Consider the following 15,183-nt stretch of genomic DNA (forward strand, 5'->3'; position numbering starts at 1 on the left):
AGGGTACTGTAAACAGGTTATGTTAGAAACTTTTTGTTGCTAGGTATATAATTAAGTATAGAGTACCTAAACATCTTGAAAACCTGGAGTTGATCACGAAGAGGCAGTATGGATTTTTGAAGAGTAGGAAGTAACTGAAGAACCCGATTGTTTTTCCCCCAGCACCTCCAAAAGTAGTAATTAAATTAGTTGATTAGATAATACCGATGGCTTTTATTCTTATGGAATGGACTTCCAGAGGTCATTTGATAAAAATTCCCAACAAAATAACTTTGTTGGCTTAAATTGAAGCTCATGGGAGAGAAAGCAATTTTTTGATAGTCTAGAAAAATTAGCTGAGTAGGAGATCACAGTGCATGATGACAGTGAGCTGGACTTGATGAGTGAGGTCCTGCAAGAGCTACAACTATTCATTATATTTATAGGGATATTAGATGGGATGATAGAACACCCATGTATTCAGTCCATGATACGTTATAGGCAATATGAATGGCAGCATTATTATTCAACAATACAGGCAAATGAATTTCAACACAAACATATGAAAACATCTACATTGGACAAAAAGAAAAGTTTGAACAATGTTCTCTTTCAATGGTGGTGGGTTAAAAGTGGTCTAAAAGGAACTTAGGGTTCATGAACATTGTTGTTTAAAATGTACTGGTGAAAACCAAAAATAAGGCTTTTAAATTCATTTTTTGGGTTGTGGGCACCACTGGCAAAAACAGGTCCTATTTTCCCTCAAGATAAGCCATGTTCTTGAATCACTGCAATCCTTCTGAAGGTGCTCCCACAGTAGGGTAGGGGAATCCAGGAATTAGACCCAGCATGGTGGTGCAGACGGTAGGTTTTGGGAGCTGCTGTTGGAAGTAGCCTGGCTGAGTAACAGCAGCACATTTTTCAGATAGTACACAATAAAGTCACAGTCTACTGGTGATGGGGCAGTGAATGTTTAGGATGGTGGAAGGGATATAAACCAATAGCTTGCTTTGCCTCGATACTGTAACACTAAGTATTGTTGGAGGTGCACTCATCCAGGCAGTGGAGAATTTTGGGTGTTAAGGGCAAAGTCACCTGCTGCCTCTAAGCTGCTCTTGCATCAATTGTATTTACAAGGCTGGTTTAGCCAAGTTTCTGCATGGCTGATGTTTAAATGCAAGCAGTTCTACATACCAAACTTTCATAAGAATAAATTGGTTTTGGAGAGAATGCAGTGTAGATTCACTAGCATGATAAATAATAAGAGATTAAAGAAACTAGCTTTGTATTCCAGGGAATTTAGAAAGGGTCAATTTGCCTGAAGTTTTCAAACTTCAACAGCGTAGACTGAGAAAATCTATCCTGCTGATTGGGGAATTTAAAATCAGGGGACAATTTCTAACAATTAGAATTACACCTTTCAGGAGTGAAGTTAAGAAACTTTTCTACACACAGAAGCTGGTAGAAATTTTGAATTCTTACTCAACTTGCAATTGACTCCAAGTTAACTATTAAACCTTTAACCTCAATTGAATGCATCTGGTCAAATGAGGGAAGGCAGATATGTGGAGTTAGGCTACAGATCAGCCTTGATCTTATGGAATGACAGAATGAATGAAGGGCTAAAATGGCCTTCTGCCATTCCCGTCACACCAGTAAATCTACTTCCCAACTGACAGCATTGTGCATGTGCCCAAAAAGAGCAAAAGCTAACAACCAAGTAGATTACAGTTGATGCAAAACACCTGCTCAACATACAAGTATAAATGTGATCAAAAGAACTTACTACAACAGCATTTCAAATTGAGAGAAATCCCTCTCAAGACCTGCAACACATTATAGCAGATTTAATCTTATTTCACACTGCACCTTAACATCCAGTGAATTATCAAACTTTCTTGACAATGCTATTTGAATCAATTCCCATCGACTGCTCACATTCTTGCTTCCGTCCTGAAGAAAAAAGCATTCGTGTTGTAGTGTGGTGTACATTCACAAGCAATGCAGTAAAATTTACACAAAATAATCAAATAACGTAATTCAAAAGTTCATCCTTTAAAACTCAAATGTTTCCAAGGAAATCAAATACCAGTTGAATAAAATTTATAAACTAGAGTAATTTTCCCCAATTGTAGAAGTGAATCATGTAATATTTAAAATGCAAGTCGTTCACTGAAGCACAAATCATGTAGGAAAATTCCCCATTTCCAAAAATTTGCACTACCGAGTCCACAAATCATGAAAGCCAGAACGGACACGTACACATCCTGATTATCACTCTTTAAAATTCACCAAATGTGGACAACGAACATGATAATGTTCTTGCAATCCATTTTTCAGAGAAATGGATGGTAATTTAGAATAGTGCCTTATGACACATTTACTCAAGGCTTTCTGATCGGCTAAATTTCAAGTACAGCCTCTAAATGATATCTGGAGCTGAAGCCTAATGCCAAAATTCTGTGCCAAGGATTCCCAAGCGTGAAATGGAAATGCAATGCAATGCAAGTTTTTGCCATTGGTAGTCACTGTATTTTAACGCCGCAACTGTGCCATGGCCCCTGCCGAGGAAGAAGTGCATCCAACAGCATGCACGCTCCACGTTCATCAGACGGAATTAATCCCCAGATTCTCACCCACTCAGTCCCCTCCGCATTTGCCATTCTGCCTCTACTAACTTAACTTTCTTCTCTCTGCTCTTACCTTCAGACTAACTTTTAATGCACATTATAACAGATAAAACAAGGTATGATTGTGACTTGAGAGGCTTTAAGGTGCTTTTGACAAATTGAGTGAATAGCCAAAGAACAGAAGCATTTAAAAAGGTAGATACATACAAAGTTATCTACTTCAGTAGGACAAACAGAAGGGAAGAGTATTATTTCAATGGTGATAGATTGGGGACCTGCGTGTCTCCGTACACCAGTCATTGAAAACAAACAGGTAGGTGTGGCATGTAGTTAAGGCGGCAGTTGGTATATTGGCCTTCATTGCAAGAGGGTTTGGGTGCAGGAGCAAGGAGGTCTTAATACAATTGTACAGGGCCTTGATGACACTACATGTGGAGTATTGTGTACAGTTCTGGTGGCCTCAGCCAACAAGATATACCCATCATAAAAGGGGGTGCAGCAGAAGATTCAATAGGCTGATTTTTGAGAAGACAAGATTGTTGCAGTACGAGGAAAGATTGAGTCAACTCAGCCAGAATTTACTGGAATATAGAAAAATGAAAGGGAATCTTGCTGGAACACACAAAATTCTGATCAGGCTCGGGTTGGATGCGGGGACAATAATTTTGCCTGGCTGGGTGGGTGGGGCTGTGTCAAGAAATGGTGGGGGGGGGGGGGGGGGTGGTGGGGCACAGTCTCAAAATATGCAGTAAGACCAAAATGAGGAGAAACAGAGAATGGTGAACCTGTGGAATCTACACCAGAAGGATGCAACAGGGAAAAAAAAACTGAATATATTTATGTTAATACATAGATTTCTGGAGAGAAACAGCATCAAGAGTTTGAAAAGAGCTCAACAATATGGTATGGAGATAGAGGATCAGCTAAAACATCCCAAAAAGGGATGTTCGAAATCACCTTGGCCCAACCAGATCAGGTCATTGCAGATGACCATTTGTCCCATTCTGTTCCACACTGCTATGGAAGAGCAATCCAACAGTTCCATTTCATGCAACAAACAATCTGCTAGAGGAACTCAGCAGGTTGAGCAGCATCCGTGGGGACAAAAGGAACTGTCGACATTTCAGGTTGAAACCCTGCATCAGGAGTGATGCAGGGTTTCAACCCAAAATGTCAACAATTCCTTCTCCCCACAGATGCCTCTTGACCTGCTGAGTTCCTCCAGCAGATTGTTTGCTGCTCCAGATTCCAGCACCCGGAGTCTTGTGTCCCTGAATCCCATTGCATGGGTCCTTTCCTATAGGCCTGCAAATTTTCCCCTTTTGAGTATTTATCTAATTCCCTTTGAGTTATTAAGAGACCTCAAAGCAATCTTTCACTCAGTTTGTTCCAGATCATAACCACCAACTGCTTAAAAGCAATTTTCCTCTTGTCACCATTGATTCTTTCCAAATTAACTTAAACCTGTGTTCTCTGGTTTTCACTGTGCTGCTGGAAACAATCTCTCTTTGTCAAATGCTTCATGAATTTAAACAGCTTAAATTTACTCAATCTTGTACGCTTTAAAGAGCGGAGCACCACTCTGTCTGGCTTATCCATGTAACTGAGGATCTGCACCACTGATTTCATGCCACGTGTTCAGCTTCTCAAAAGCCTTTACATTCTTCTTAAAGTGGAGCATCTAGAAATGGTTGCAACAGCCTGCTGGGGCCTCCCACTTTAAAATTTTTTTTTAAATTTTTATTTACAACGTGGTAACAGGCCCTTCCGGCCCAACGAGTCCACACCGCCCATTTTAAACCCAAATTGACCTACCCATACGTCTTTTAGAATGTGGGAGGAAACCAGAGCACCTGGAGGAAACCCACGCAGACACGGGGAGAACGTACAAACTGCTTACAGACAGCGACGGGAATCGAACCCCGATCGCTGGCGCTGTAATAGCGTCGTGCTAACCACTATGCTACTGTGCCACCACAGAATTCATAAAGAACAAATTCCCATGCAAAAATCTTATTTATATATTTCTAGTAATGAAATAAATAGTTATTTAACAACAGACACTCAAACATGCTAGTGTAAGATGTTTCACAAAAAACATTTCCCCATTCTACTTGTAGATATGCAGTCTCATTTTTCCCTCAGAATGCTGATACAAAGGCATATAAGTTAAAAAAAAGAATCAAAGAAGGTAGTTGAATAATAAATCAAAATAGGCATATTAATTCTAGAAACATGAAATTGAAGACATGTCCAGCTAGGGTCCATGTCATTCACCTAACAGCCCAAAGACAAAAATGTTGAAAGAATTGATCCAGGAGATAAAGCCCATTTTCATCCTGATCTTAAAGAGACACCTGGTGACAAAAGTTAAAAACTGCAATTGCAAAAACCTACTATCCAATTCCTAAAATAGAATATTAATTCTAAATGTTCTTCTTCCAATTCCTGCATTTTAATAACAAGGTACCCATTTTTTAAAAATAATCTTTCAAGATTACCCTGTGGTAAATCCATCACTCCAAAACCAAATACTATGGAAATCTAGAATAAAAATAGAAAAAGTTGGAAATATCAAAATCAGACAGCATTTGTGGAGAAAGAAGCAGAGTTCATGGTCCAGAGTTCTGGAAGCTAATGAGAAAACAGTAATAAATAAAAACACTAAGTAAAACTAAAATAATTAAAATAGGAACATACTTCCCTTTTGCCTCTCAATATACAGGACAATAATCCTCATTGTAATCAATGGAGGAATCACATACCCTGGGCCAGGTCTAACCAAGCACAGGATCTGCAAGGCAATTTCCCAGTTTAAATCCTGGGAGATCAGAACAAGGCTGACCTCTGCTGTTGGGCACCATAATTGCAAGTTAACAGCTTTGGGATTCCAAACTTGGAAGTGCAGGACTTTCACGTTTGACAGTGGATACAGAGAAGCCCTGCGTGTGTGCTGCCATTTCAACAGATGACGGACAGCAGGATCCAGGCCAAAGTTTCAAGCTCATGACCTTTCATCAAAAGTTAGAGATGTAAAGCATTTTAAGATGAGCCAGAAAGAGTTTAGAGTGGATGGGGAGTTACTGGTAGAATGAAATGGAAGCTCGTTAAAGTGGAAATAAATCAAGATTAAATATCAAAAATGACAATAGTGCAAGGCAAAAGGAAGTGGTAATGGAACAAGTAGTAAAGAATGGGTTACAAAAGGGTAAATAGGAATTGCAGAAGCCTAATCAAATTTTTTAACTCAATCTCCAGTCCACAAGTCTGAAACTTAACCAATTGAAAGATAAGCTCCTGTTCTTCCAGTTTTCATTGAACTTCATTGGGAAAGTATAGAAGACAGGGCAGAGAAGTCAGAATGGGAGTAGGTTGAAAAATGAAAGCAACAGCTGATCAGAAACATTTGCAGACCTTACTTGGGGTCTCTCCAATGCAGGAAAGACAGCATCAAAAGCAGTGAATCTAGTGTACTAGACTGAAGGAGGTGCTTGAAAGCTCAAGGGGCAATGCTTTATCTTCCAACACAGCATAATCTCAACTCATCCAAACTCAGCAAATCCAGACAAGCATTCCCATTAACACCTTCTTGACAACTATTTTCTTTCTTTACTTCTATCTTTTGCCTTGTACTATCATTTCAATTGTTATTTAACCTTTGCCTTTTATTGTACCACACACATTTACTCTACTCACCCTAACCCTCCCCAGCTTCTCTTCTATCCTTTCTCTCTGTACATCAAAACATTTTATCTGTCCGCAGATAATACCTGACGGCTTGGTTATTTGCAGCACTTTGTAAATCATTTTTTGGTCTTTATTCAATACATTTTCAAGCAAACTAGTTCTAGTCTGGAGATCACTATCAGCATAATTGAACCGGCTTTTATCAAGTAAATTTCAACAGCTCATACCTGAATCATCCGGTGGTAACATTATTTCAAAATAAGTTTAGGCTTGGGAGAAAATTCAATAAATAGCACTTTCCCACTTGTTGCATTTGAAAGATCCATGTTAGTAGTTAATTGATGAAGAATATTTGCAAGTGTGCAAATATTCTTCATCAAATAGTCTGTAAATATCCTTCATATCTTTCAGATGTTAGTCTGAAAACAATTAAGTTCCAGATTATTGTTCCTAGTTCATTGCATTGCAGCTTACATCTGTTCCCAGATATAAAAACTACATTCTAATATGTCAAATAAATAACTTTCACACATTTAAACTTGCGAAATGAACTATTTCCCAATTTAGGAAGCTGTTATTATAAACATTGCAAAAACCTAGAAAGATGTGGGATTCTGACCTGGAGTTTGATAACTGACAATACTACTCTTTTGGTTAGAGCGTGTATTTTTAATATGGAAACAGGTGTATTTGTATTTAAAGTATGGGCAGTCTTTACCTCATTTTCAACAGGAAAAAGATTTTGCTCAGAGCAAGGCATTTTCACATGCTTGTCATCCCAGATATCTTTGAAGTATGTGGGAAAGGGTCGAGGAACATCACCACTTTTCAACAAGTCCGTCTGCAATACAAGCATAGAGGTAACAGTAACAATTATAGGAGAAATTAGAAAAACAAGTTTGCACATCAAGTCTACAGAAATGTAAAATTATTTATTCATCTCATATCTTTTAAATGTTTAAATGAGGAAGCAGCACACCTATACAATTTAAGACAGGCTTCAAAACAAAAATTAGGGAAAATGTCTCAGTGCAGTTTCTAATTTATGGTATCATTCACTATAGTCACATTTTAAGTTTGTAAGTGTTCAGATTGACAAGCTTATAACTATTGGATGAATTTTGTTAGATTTGTACAAACTCATTCGAAATGAGTTTAACACTCATCTTTGAGGACTTAATCCTAAAGCGCAGTAATAGGTCAGCACTGTCACAAAGCCTCAAATAGATCCCAATGATTTGGTTAGATAAGAAATAGCTAAGTTTCTGTCAGGCTGCTAATAATTAAGCAAATGTAGATAGCATTACATATTTTCAAAAAAAACCAGCTTACTATACTGCTTGGAAAAAGACTTAAGGATTTTAACTTACTCGGATGGTTACTGAATGGTTGGCAGATGCTCTTAAAACTGGCAAAGTGCCACTGCATTCTGGCATTCTTCTCATCTCACTGATTGGAGTTCCAAGCCATTTGACATCTGCAGTATGCCTTCCTCGAGTAGGCCTCTTATCTTCCATGCAATTCCCTCTTCTAAAAGTCAAACATTTGTTAGCATAACAATACTATAACCTACATCTGAAATTCAGTCAATAATTTGCTGTTCATATAATCCAACTTTTCCATTCAAATTAGAAAAAGGTAATAAAAAATCTAGCCTATACTACATACTTTTTGTGTGGACTACTAATTGCAAAGTGAGCATAACTTTGCAGGGGAGCAAACAAAAACCCCTCATTTGATGCAACCTTCATGTTTGCCTTCCCAGTTAAATCAAGGTTGTAAAAAAAGTCTCACATGGAAAATGCAAATGCTTCACAAGCAGACACTGTTATTCTGTAACTGGCTCAGCAGGATACAGGTGATCCCCGTATTATGGGGGACGGGGGTTGAGTTCCCTGAAAACTGTATTGCGATTTTCCATAACGCAAAGCAATATCATCTGCGTATTCAAAAAAACATGAGTTGAAAAATTTTATTTACTATTCTCCCCCCACATTAAATTCCATGAGAGCGAATTTTATTCTGTATCTCAAATTTTAATGAATTCTGCAAGGGTGAATTTTGGTTATCCAAACGGCCGCAATGTTGGCAGGTGAGGGGGTGGTCGCCTGTGCAGGACAATTTCAAATCAGGAGATCAGAGGCACATGTAACAAAAGTAACAATAAATTGCACGGATGTTTTAATCTCTGCACAGACAAGGCAAACCAAATTATCAGCAATAGCATTCAGGGGAAATTCATGGAGTATTCAAGAGAGACCTTTTTATTTCAGTATGTTGAGGAATCAATAACAGAACAAAATATTTTAGACCTAGCATTCTGCAATGAGAAAGGGATAATTAACAATCTGCTTGTTAGGATGCATTTAGGGAAGTATGATCTTAATATGACAGAATTTTACATAAATAGTGCAGGTGATTTAGTTCAATTTTAAACCATGATCTTAAATCTAAGCAACGCAAATTACAAAAGGTACGAATGAGAGTTATGTATAGTTGATTGGGAAAAGTTATTAAAAAAGATATGACAGTAAACAAGCAATCGCTAACAGAGTTACAGCACATTTTACAACACACACATACATCTCTTTAAGACTCAAAACCCATCAGGAAAAGCGGTCCAGTCGTGACTAACAAGTTGAGGGCAGAATGAGATCAAAGGAGGATGCTTATAACATTGTCAAAAACAAGCAAGCCTGAACATTGGGAATAAATTAGAACTTGAAGGAATACCAAAAGATTGGTGTAAATACATATTAATCTGGTAAAAAAACAAAACTTATTGCAAAACTTCAATAGAAATGTAAAAAGGAAAAAAAGGTTACCAAAGTTGATACGGATCCCTCACAGATCAAGACAGTAGAAATTAAAGGAGGAAATAAGAAAATAATAGGGGAAATTAAAAGGATCATTAATTACCCCTTTCTCATTGCATAATATTAGAAGAAAAACTCCCAGTAATGGCAGAGAACAGGCCTAGAGTGAATGAGGAGCTGACAGAACGCTGCATTTGGAAAACAACAGCATTGGAGAAATTAGTGGGACTGAGACCTAATAACTCCCCAAGACATAACGATCTGCAGAGCAAGGTTTGGAAAAATATGGCTACGAAGGTAATAGATGCACGCATGGCCATCTTTCAAAAGTTCATCGATTCTGCAATGGTTCCCATAGATTGTAAGGCAGCAAATGTAGCCCCATTATTTAAGAATGTGGGTGGGGGAGGAAAGAAACAGGGAACTATAGACCATTTTGCTCAACATCAGTAGTATGTCAAACTGCCAGAATATATTAAGGAAGCAGGAAATAATGATAGTATTTGGCAAACTCAATATGGATTAAGAAATGGAAATCCTGTTTGACAAACCTGTTAGGTTTTTTATGAGACTGCATATAACAAAATAGATAGGGGGAAACTGTGGATATGATATTTATGGGCTTTCATATGTCCTTCAGTAAAAAGGTTTGACACAACAGATTTCAAAACAAAATTAGATTACATGGGCTTGAGTGTAGTGGTTTGCATTGAAGATGGGTTAATGAACAGAAAACAGTTGATATAAACCAGCCTAATGGGATACCACAGGGATTGGTGCTGCTGCCCAGTTGGTCACCATCCACATCAATGACTTGAGTGAAGGAACCAAGTGAAATATATCCAAGTCTGATGATACAGACCTGGGTGGTAGAGTGGGTTGCAAAAAGGATGCAGGAAGGCTAAATGAATAGGCAAGGAAGTGGTAAATGAAGTATAGAGAAAAGAGGTCATCCACTTTGGTAGCAGAGTATCTTCTTCTCAAATGGTGCGAGATTGAAAGGTGTCAGTGTTCAGAAGGACCTGGTGTCCTGCACAAAAAAATCACTGAAAGTTAACATGCAGGTACAGCAAGCAATTGGAAGGGAAGCATATATTGATCAATATTGAGAGAGAATTTGAATACAAGAGCAAGGACAGCTTACTGAGTTATACAGGGCCCTGAAGACACTTGGAATATTGAATAGGTCTGGCTCCCTACCCAACGACGTATATAATTATGATTGAGGGATGTAAAAAAAGTTCACCAGATTGATTCCTGGAATGGGGGAAAAGAGATGGGAGGTTGTTTATTTCCCCCTTTTAAAAGTGATGAAGCAGCCAGGGATTATAAGATATCTTTATTAGTCACATGTACATCGAAACACACAGTGAAATGCATCTTTTTGTGTAGAGTGTTCTGGGGGCAGCCCGCAAGTGTCACCACACTTCCGGCACCAACATAGCATGCCCAAAACTTCCTAACCCGTACCTCTTTGGAATGTGGGAGGAAACCCACGCAGACATGGGGAGAACGTACAAACTCCTTCCCGCCACTGTCTATAATTTAGAAAAATGAGGTGACCTCATTGAAAACAGTCAAAATTCTTATGGGGCTTGTCAAGTAAGAGGTCAGTCATTTAGGCTAGACCCAAATTTCTTCACCCAGGCAATAGCAAATCTTTGGAATTCTCTAGCCAGGCAGGCTGTGGACGCTCAATTACTCATTATAATCAAGACTGAAATAGATTGATTTTTGCATGTTAAAAGAATCAAGGGACATGGGGTTAGCACCGAAAAGTGGTGTTAAGGTAAAGGGAAAAAATAATTACAGTAGCATAAGTTACACTAATTAATACACTATAGTTGTGATCAGTAGTCAGTGTCTCCACGAGCTTCAGTTGACGCCTTTACAGACAAAGATCAATATTTTTGGTATATTATTTGAATGTTGCTTTGAAAAGTTGACAATGTGCTTTTCAAAACAAACTTTTCCCCCCTTTTGTGAGGTGCTACATGCAGGACTGGCCTCTGTTCCTCTGGTTAAACCAGAATGTTGAACATGTTCAGAGATCATCAGGAAAGTAGACGAAAGAGGAAAATTATTTAACCATTAGTCTACACTGTATTAGTAATGCATACATCTTGGCTAAGAAAAAAAATAAATATCATTGTCAACTCAAGATACTGTTGTCTTAATCCTTACAAATGATGTAGCCAGCATATTACTAAATTACTTTCCAAGCACTCTTATTCTCTCATCTCCCTTGGAACTATTGGGTAGAAGAGGTAAAAAAAAACAGCAAGTGCCTTGTCCAAAGAAAAATTCTCCCATTGGTAGTCATGGTCTCTCCCATAACTCGTAAGAGTAACAGCAGTATAATGTAGCCTTCTAAAGAAAATGGAGGTGAAACTAGTGAGATAACATGCAAAATACTGTTCACAAAGCTCAAATGAACATAAAAAAATGTAGAACACTTTTTCCCCTCATCTCAAAATTATGTCAGCACATGCTTGTACAAGTTACAAGTTACGCAGTCAATGATACATTTCCAACTTTGACAAACAGACATAGTGGCTTCTCAGAAATGTGCCAATAGTGCCATATTTTAAGATCAAGTGATTACAGAATATGCATAATGCAATAAATGTATTGGGGATGTTAAAAGCTCAAACATTCACTTACAGATTGTTCCATTTTTGACGGCACCAGCTGAACAGCCCAGAAGCAGATGAGTGCTCCTGGCTCCCATTCCCTCCATTGCTGGACATACACATTACTGCAGCACCTCTGCAGATGTAGTACTTTACTATCTGTCAATTACACAACATGCTGAGTTCAATGCAAATATACCCCTGAATGACAAGCTAGATTGTGCAGAAACCTGTAACTGTGTGATACCTATTTTACAAGCTTACTTTAATGACATTAAGAGCAAACTACATGCTGCTATTCCTCAATGACATTTAAAAATGCTCTGACGAAGGGGTTCCACAAAAAAAGTTATTTAGAGAGCAAGGTAAAAGATTTACTTGAGATGCAAGCAAAATTGTTTCAAAATATGCAATAGAAAAGTAGTTTAATTTAAAGCTTAACAAATAATTCTTGGAAGATGTATTTTAAAAATGGGGTTAAATGCAGTAACAGCTGGCTACGTCAGCGTCAGCATGCTGAAGTTCTAATTCCACATAGACCAGCATCACTCATGTTGAAGAGCGTCTTCCCTTCTCTTCAAACCAATTCTAAGCATTGATGCAAGGTCTGCATCGCACTGACAACTGAATGAAGTTAATGGAAACTCAGCACTGATGATATGCCCAGTTGTTTTTGGATTATGATCAGTGGCTAATGTGCTGAGCATCAAGTAAGTACATGTTTCAATAATGAAATGCAATCATTTTATATATTTTCCAATTCCAACTTGACTTTTAAAAGCATGAGTTTATTCATATTTCATTTCTGTTTAAAAGCTTTCAATTCAAGAATAATTAGACTCAGAATTCAGAAATCCTGTCATGTGTGAGGGTGGTTTGATGGACAGCACAACATGGTGGGCCGAAGGGCCTGTTTTGTGCTGTATGGTTCTATGGTATTTTGCCAGTTTACTTCTCCTTGTTCTTATGTAAATGGACTCCTGCAAGGATATAGTTTCATGGGCACTTAAATTCTTTTTCCAAATGACCATTTTCATAAGAGCAGCAACAATGAGTAACAACAGATTATTCAACTATAGAGAATATAACAGTTAAGCTCAGCCAACTTGCACACTTTCCAGCATGGACGCTGAATAGCAATTCCTATCCAACTGGCAAAGAGGACCTTGCCTAATCTAATAAACTGCTGTAGGAACTCAGCAAGCCAGGCAGTATCTGTAGAGGAAAATGGACAGTCAACATCTTGGGTTGACACCCTTCCTCTGGGCTGAAAAGGTACAGGGGAAGTCCTTCAGTTCAGAGGGTCTTGACCAGAAATGTTAACTGTCCATTTCCCTCTACAGATGCTGCCTAACCTTCCGATTTCCTCCAGTAGTTTGTTTTTTGCTCCAGATTCCAGTACATGCTGTCTTGTCTCTCATTGCCTCATCTATTCTGTTCTTATCAGTACACCACATTATCCCCAAGCAGGCTGGCAAGATGAGCAAGCTAAGTAGGCATAGGGAATCAGATAACAAAGAAAACTGTTAGGAAAGTCTTCCTAAATTTATCATAGGATGAGAAGTGGCAGGCAGAAACCACCGCTTTTTAAAAAATTTTATACCACATTTGCAAAGTATTGCTTACAGTGGGCATGCAAATGTGATGGAACAATGGTTAATGCTCTTGGAACTGTGTACAGTCAAGTTTTAGATAGCAAAAGAATGGGTTTACTTCCTTTTTCATGACAGGAACCATAGATGCTACATTTTTGGTGCCAAGATGATGCGACATTTACAGTTTTCAAATCTCAGGACACAAGGAGTATCTGGAGAGCTAATTCCACCCCCCCCCCCCACCAAGTACCTAGAAATTTTATTTAACACTGTCCACGGCCACAGTTTTCATACTCAGAAGTTTATCAAAAGGAAATTGTGCACTTATTCTTAAAATGCTAATATGACAGAAAAACAATTGAGAACACCCTGTAACAATGGTGTTCCAGAGGCAGATTGCTGCAAAATTGAGTTATGCTTGGGTACAAAATTACAGCTATTTTATGTACACAGCAAAACAAACTTTTTCAAAAGGGAAAATATCAAGTCTTGTTTTATAAGATTGGCAGCACCAATAAGAGTTTTTATTTTGAGACCAGTGAGAACTCCAGCAACTGCAGCAATTGTTTGCATTGAGGGATGTCTGCTCAGTTGCTGAAATGCAGTACGAACCCCACACACTGCATTACATCAGGGAGCTTGATCCCACTTATCATCTTAAGCCTGGTCAATGGTCAGCAAGAGAAGGCAATGTGATTGTTGCCAAGAGGGGAAAAAAAGGGGTTAATCTACTTGACTTCATCCTCAACTATTGCTCTGTCACTAACGCATTTGTCCATGATAGGATAGGTTGGGCCAACTGTTGGAGAATGTTTGAGATCAGGTCCCTGCTTCACATCTTTGTTTCATATGGGACTACTACCTTGCTGACAGTGGCAGCTTATGAATAGAGCCAGCACTCTCAAAAGAGCAATAAGATATTGTGCATCATCATCTGCAATGAAGTTACAATTTCACCACAATCTATAACCATACGAGTCAATATATTCTGCCATGCCCTCACTCAGCTATCACCAAACCAAGTGACCAATCCTGTTTCAACAAGTGAAGAAGAACATGCCCAAAGAAATACTGGGGTTAAGTGAAGCAGCAAAACTTGGACTGATATAGTGGCAAGTAACGATCGTGGCAGGAAAAAGAAGCTTGTAATAAATATTTACAATAAGAAACTGGAGAACAATTAGGATGAGTAAGCAGTCATGGCCCCTCACACTCCTCTGCTATCCTATACCCCAAATCACTTTGCTACTTGATCTCCCTACCCCATGATTTCTTAATATCAAGGTGCCAGTGTTGAATATAATGTCCGAGTAGCCACAGAGTTCTGGATTAGAGGATACTAGAGATTTCCAAGCAAAGACATTTTCATCTCCATCCTAACTTGCTAACCCCTAATCAAGACTCTCTAGCCTGAGGAAACAGCCTTTCAGCAGTCACCCTTCCAATCTCCCTCTGAACTGAAACTATTTCACTGCTCAAAATCTTCTAAACACCAATTACTACATGAAAAACTTCCTTCCAAAGATAACACCCTCAGTCCAGGAATTAATTTAGTGAAATTAGGTTGCACCCACTTCATTCTTTAGGCAGAGACCAAAACTGCACCCAATATCTCAGGTGATGATCCCACCAAAGTGCTGCAAATCTTCTTTATATTAATTTTGCAGTGAAGGCCAATATATTGTCTTCCTTCTTAATAGCTATCTGCACCCACTTGTCTACTTTCTGGGTCTCATGAATCAAGTAGACCTTTCTGTAAGCCGACAATTCTCACTATTTGAAAATATTCTGTTTTACTATTCTTCCTATTGAAGTGAATAACCACAGTTACTTTATTCTATTC

The 15,183-nt window shown here is 38.4% G+C and overlaps 1 protein-coding gene across 2 annotated transcripts in view; it reads right to left on the bottom strand.

Moving 5' to 3' along the window:
* Nucleotides 1-15,183, bottom strand: part of parga (poly (ADP-ribose) glycohydrolase a) — a 131,508-nt gene that overhangs the window by 105,499 nt on the left and 10,826 nt on the right. For both annotated transcript variants that reach the window (XM_052041635.1, XM_052041634.1), the window contains exons 4-6: nucleotides 7,667-7,826; nucleotides 7,015-7,137; nucleotides 1,849-1,932 (exon numbers count right to left, since the gene is read on the bottom strand). In XM_052041635.1, the coding sequence (XP_051897595.1) occupies nucleotides 1,849-1,932; nucleotides 7,015-7,137; nucleotides 7,667-7,826 (367 nt within the window). The remainder of the gene's footprint in view (nucleotides 1-1,848; nucleotides 1,933-7,014; nucleotides 7,138-7,666; nucleotides 7,827-15,183) is intronic.

This window comes from Pristis pectinata, chromosome 30 (genome assembly GCF_009764475.1).
Source record: "Pristis pectinata isolate sPriPec2 chromosome 30, sPriPec2.1.pri, whole genome shotgun sequence".
NCBI lineage: Eukaryota > Metazoa > Chordata > Chondrichthyes > Rhinopristiformes > Pristidae > Pristis > Pristis pectinata.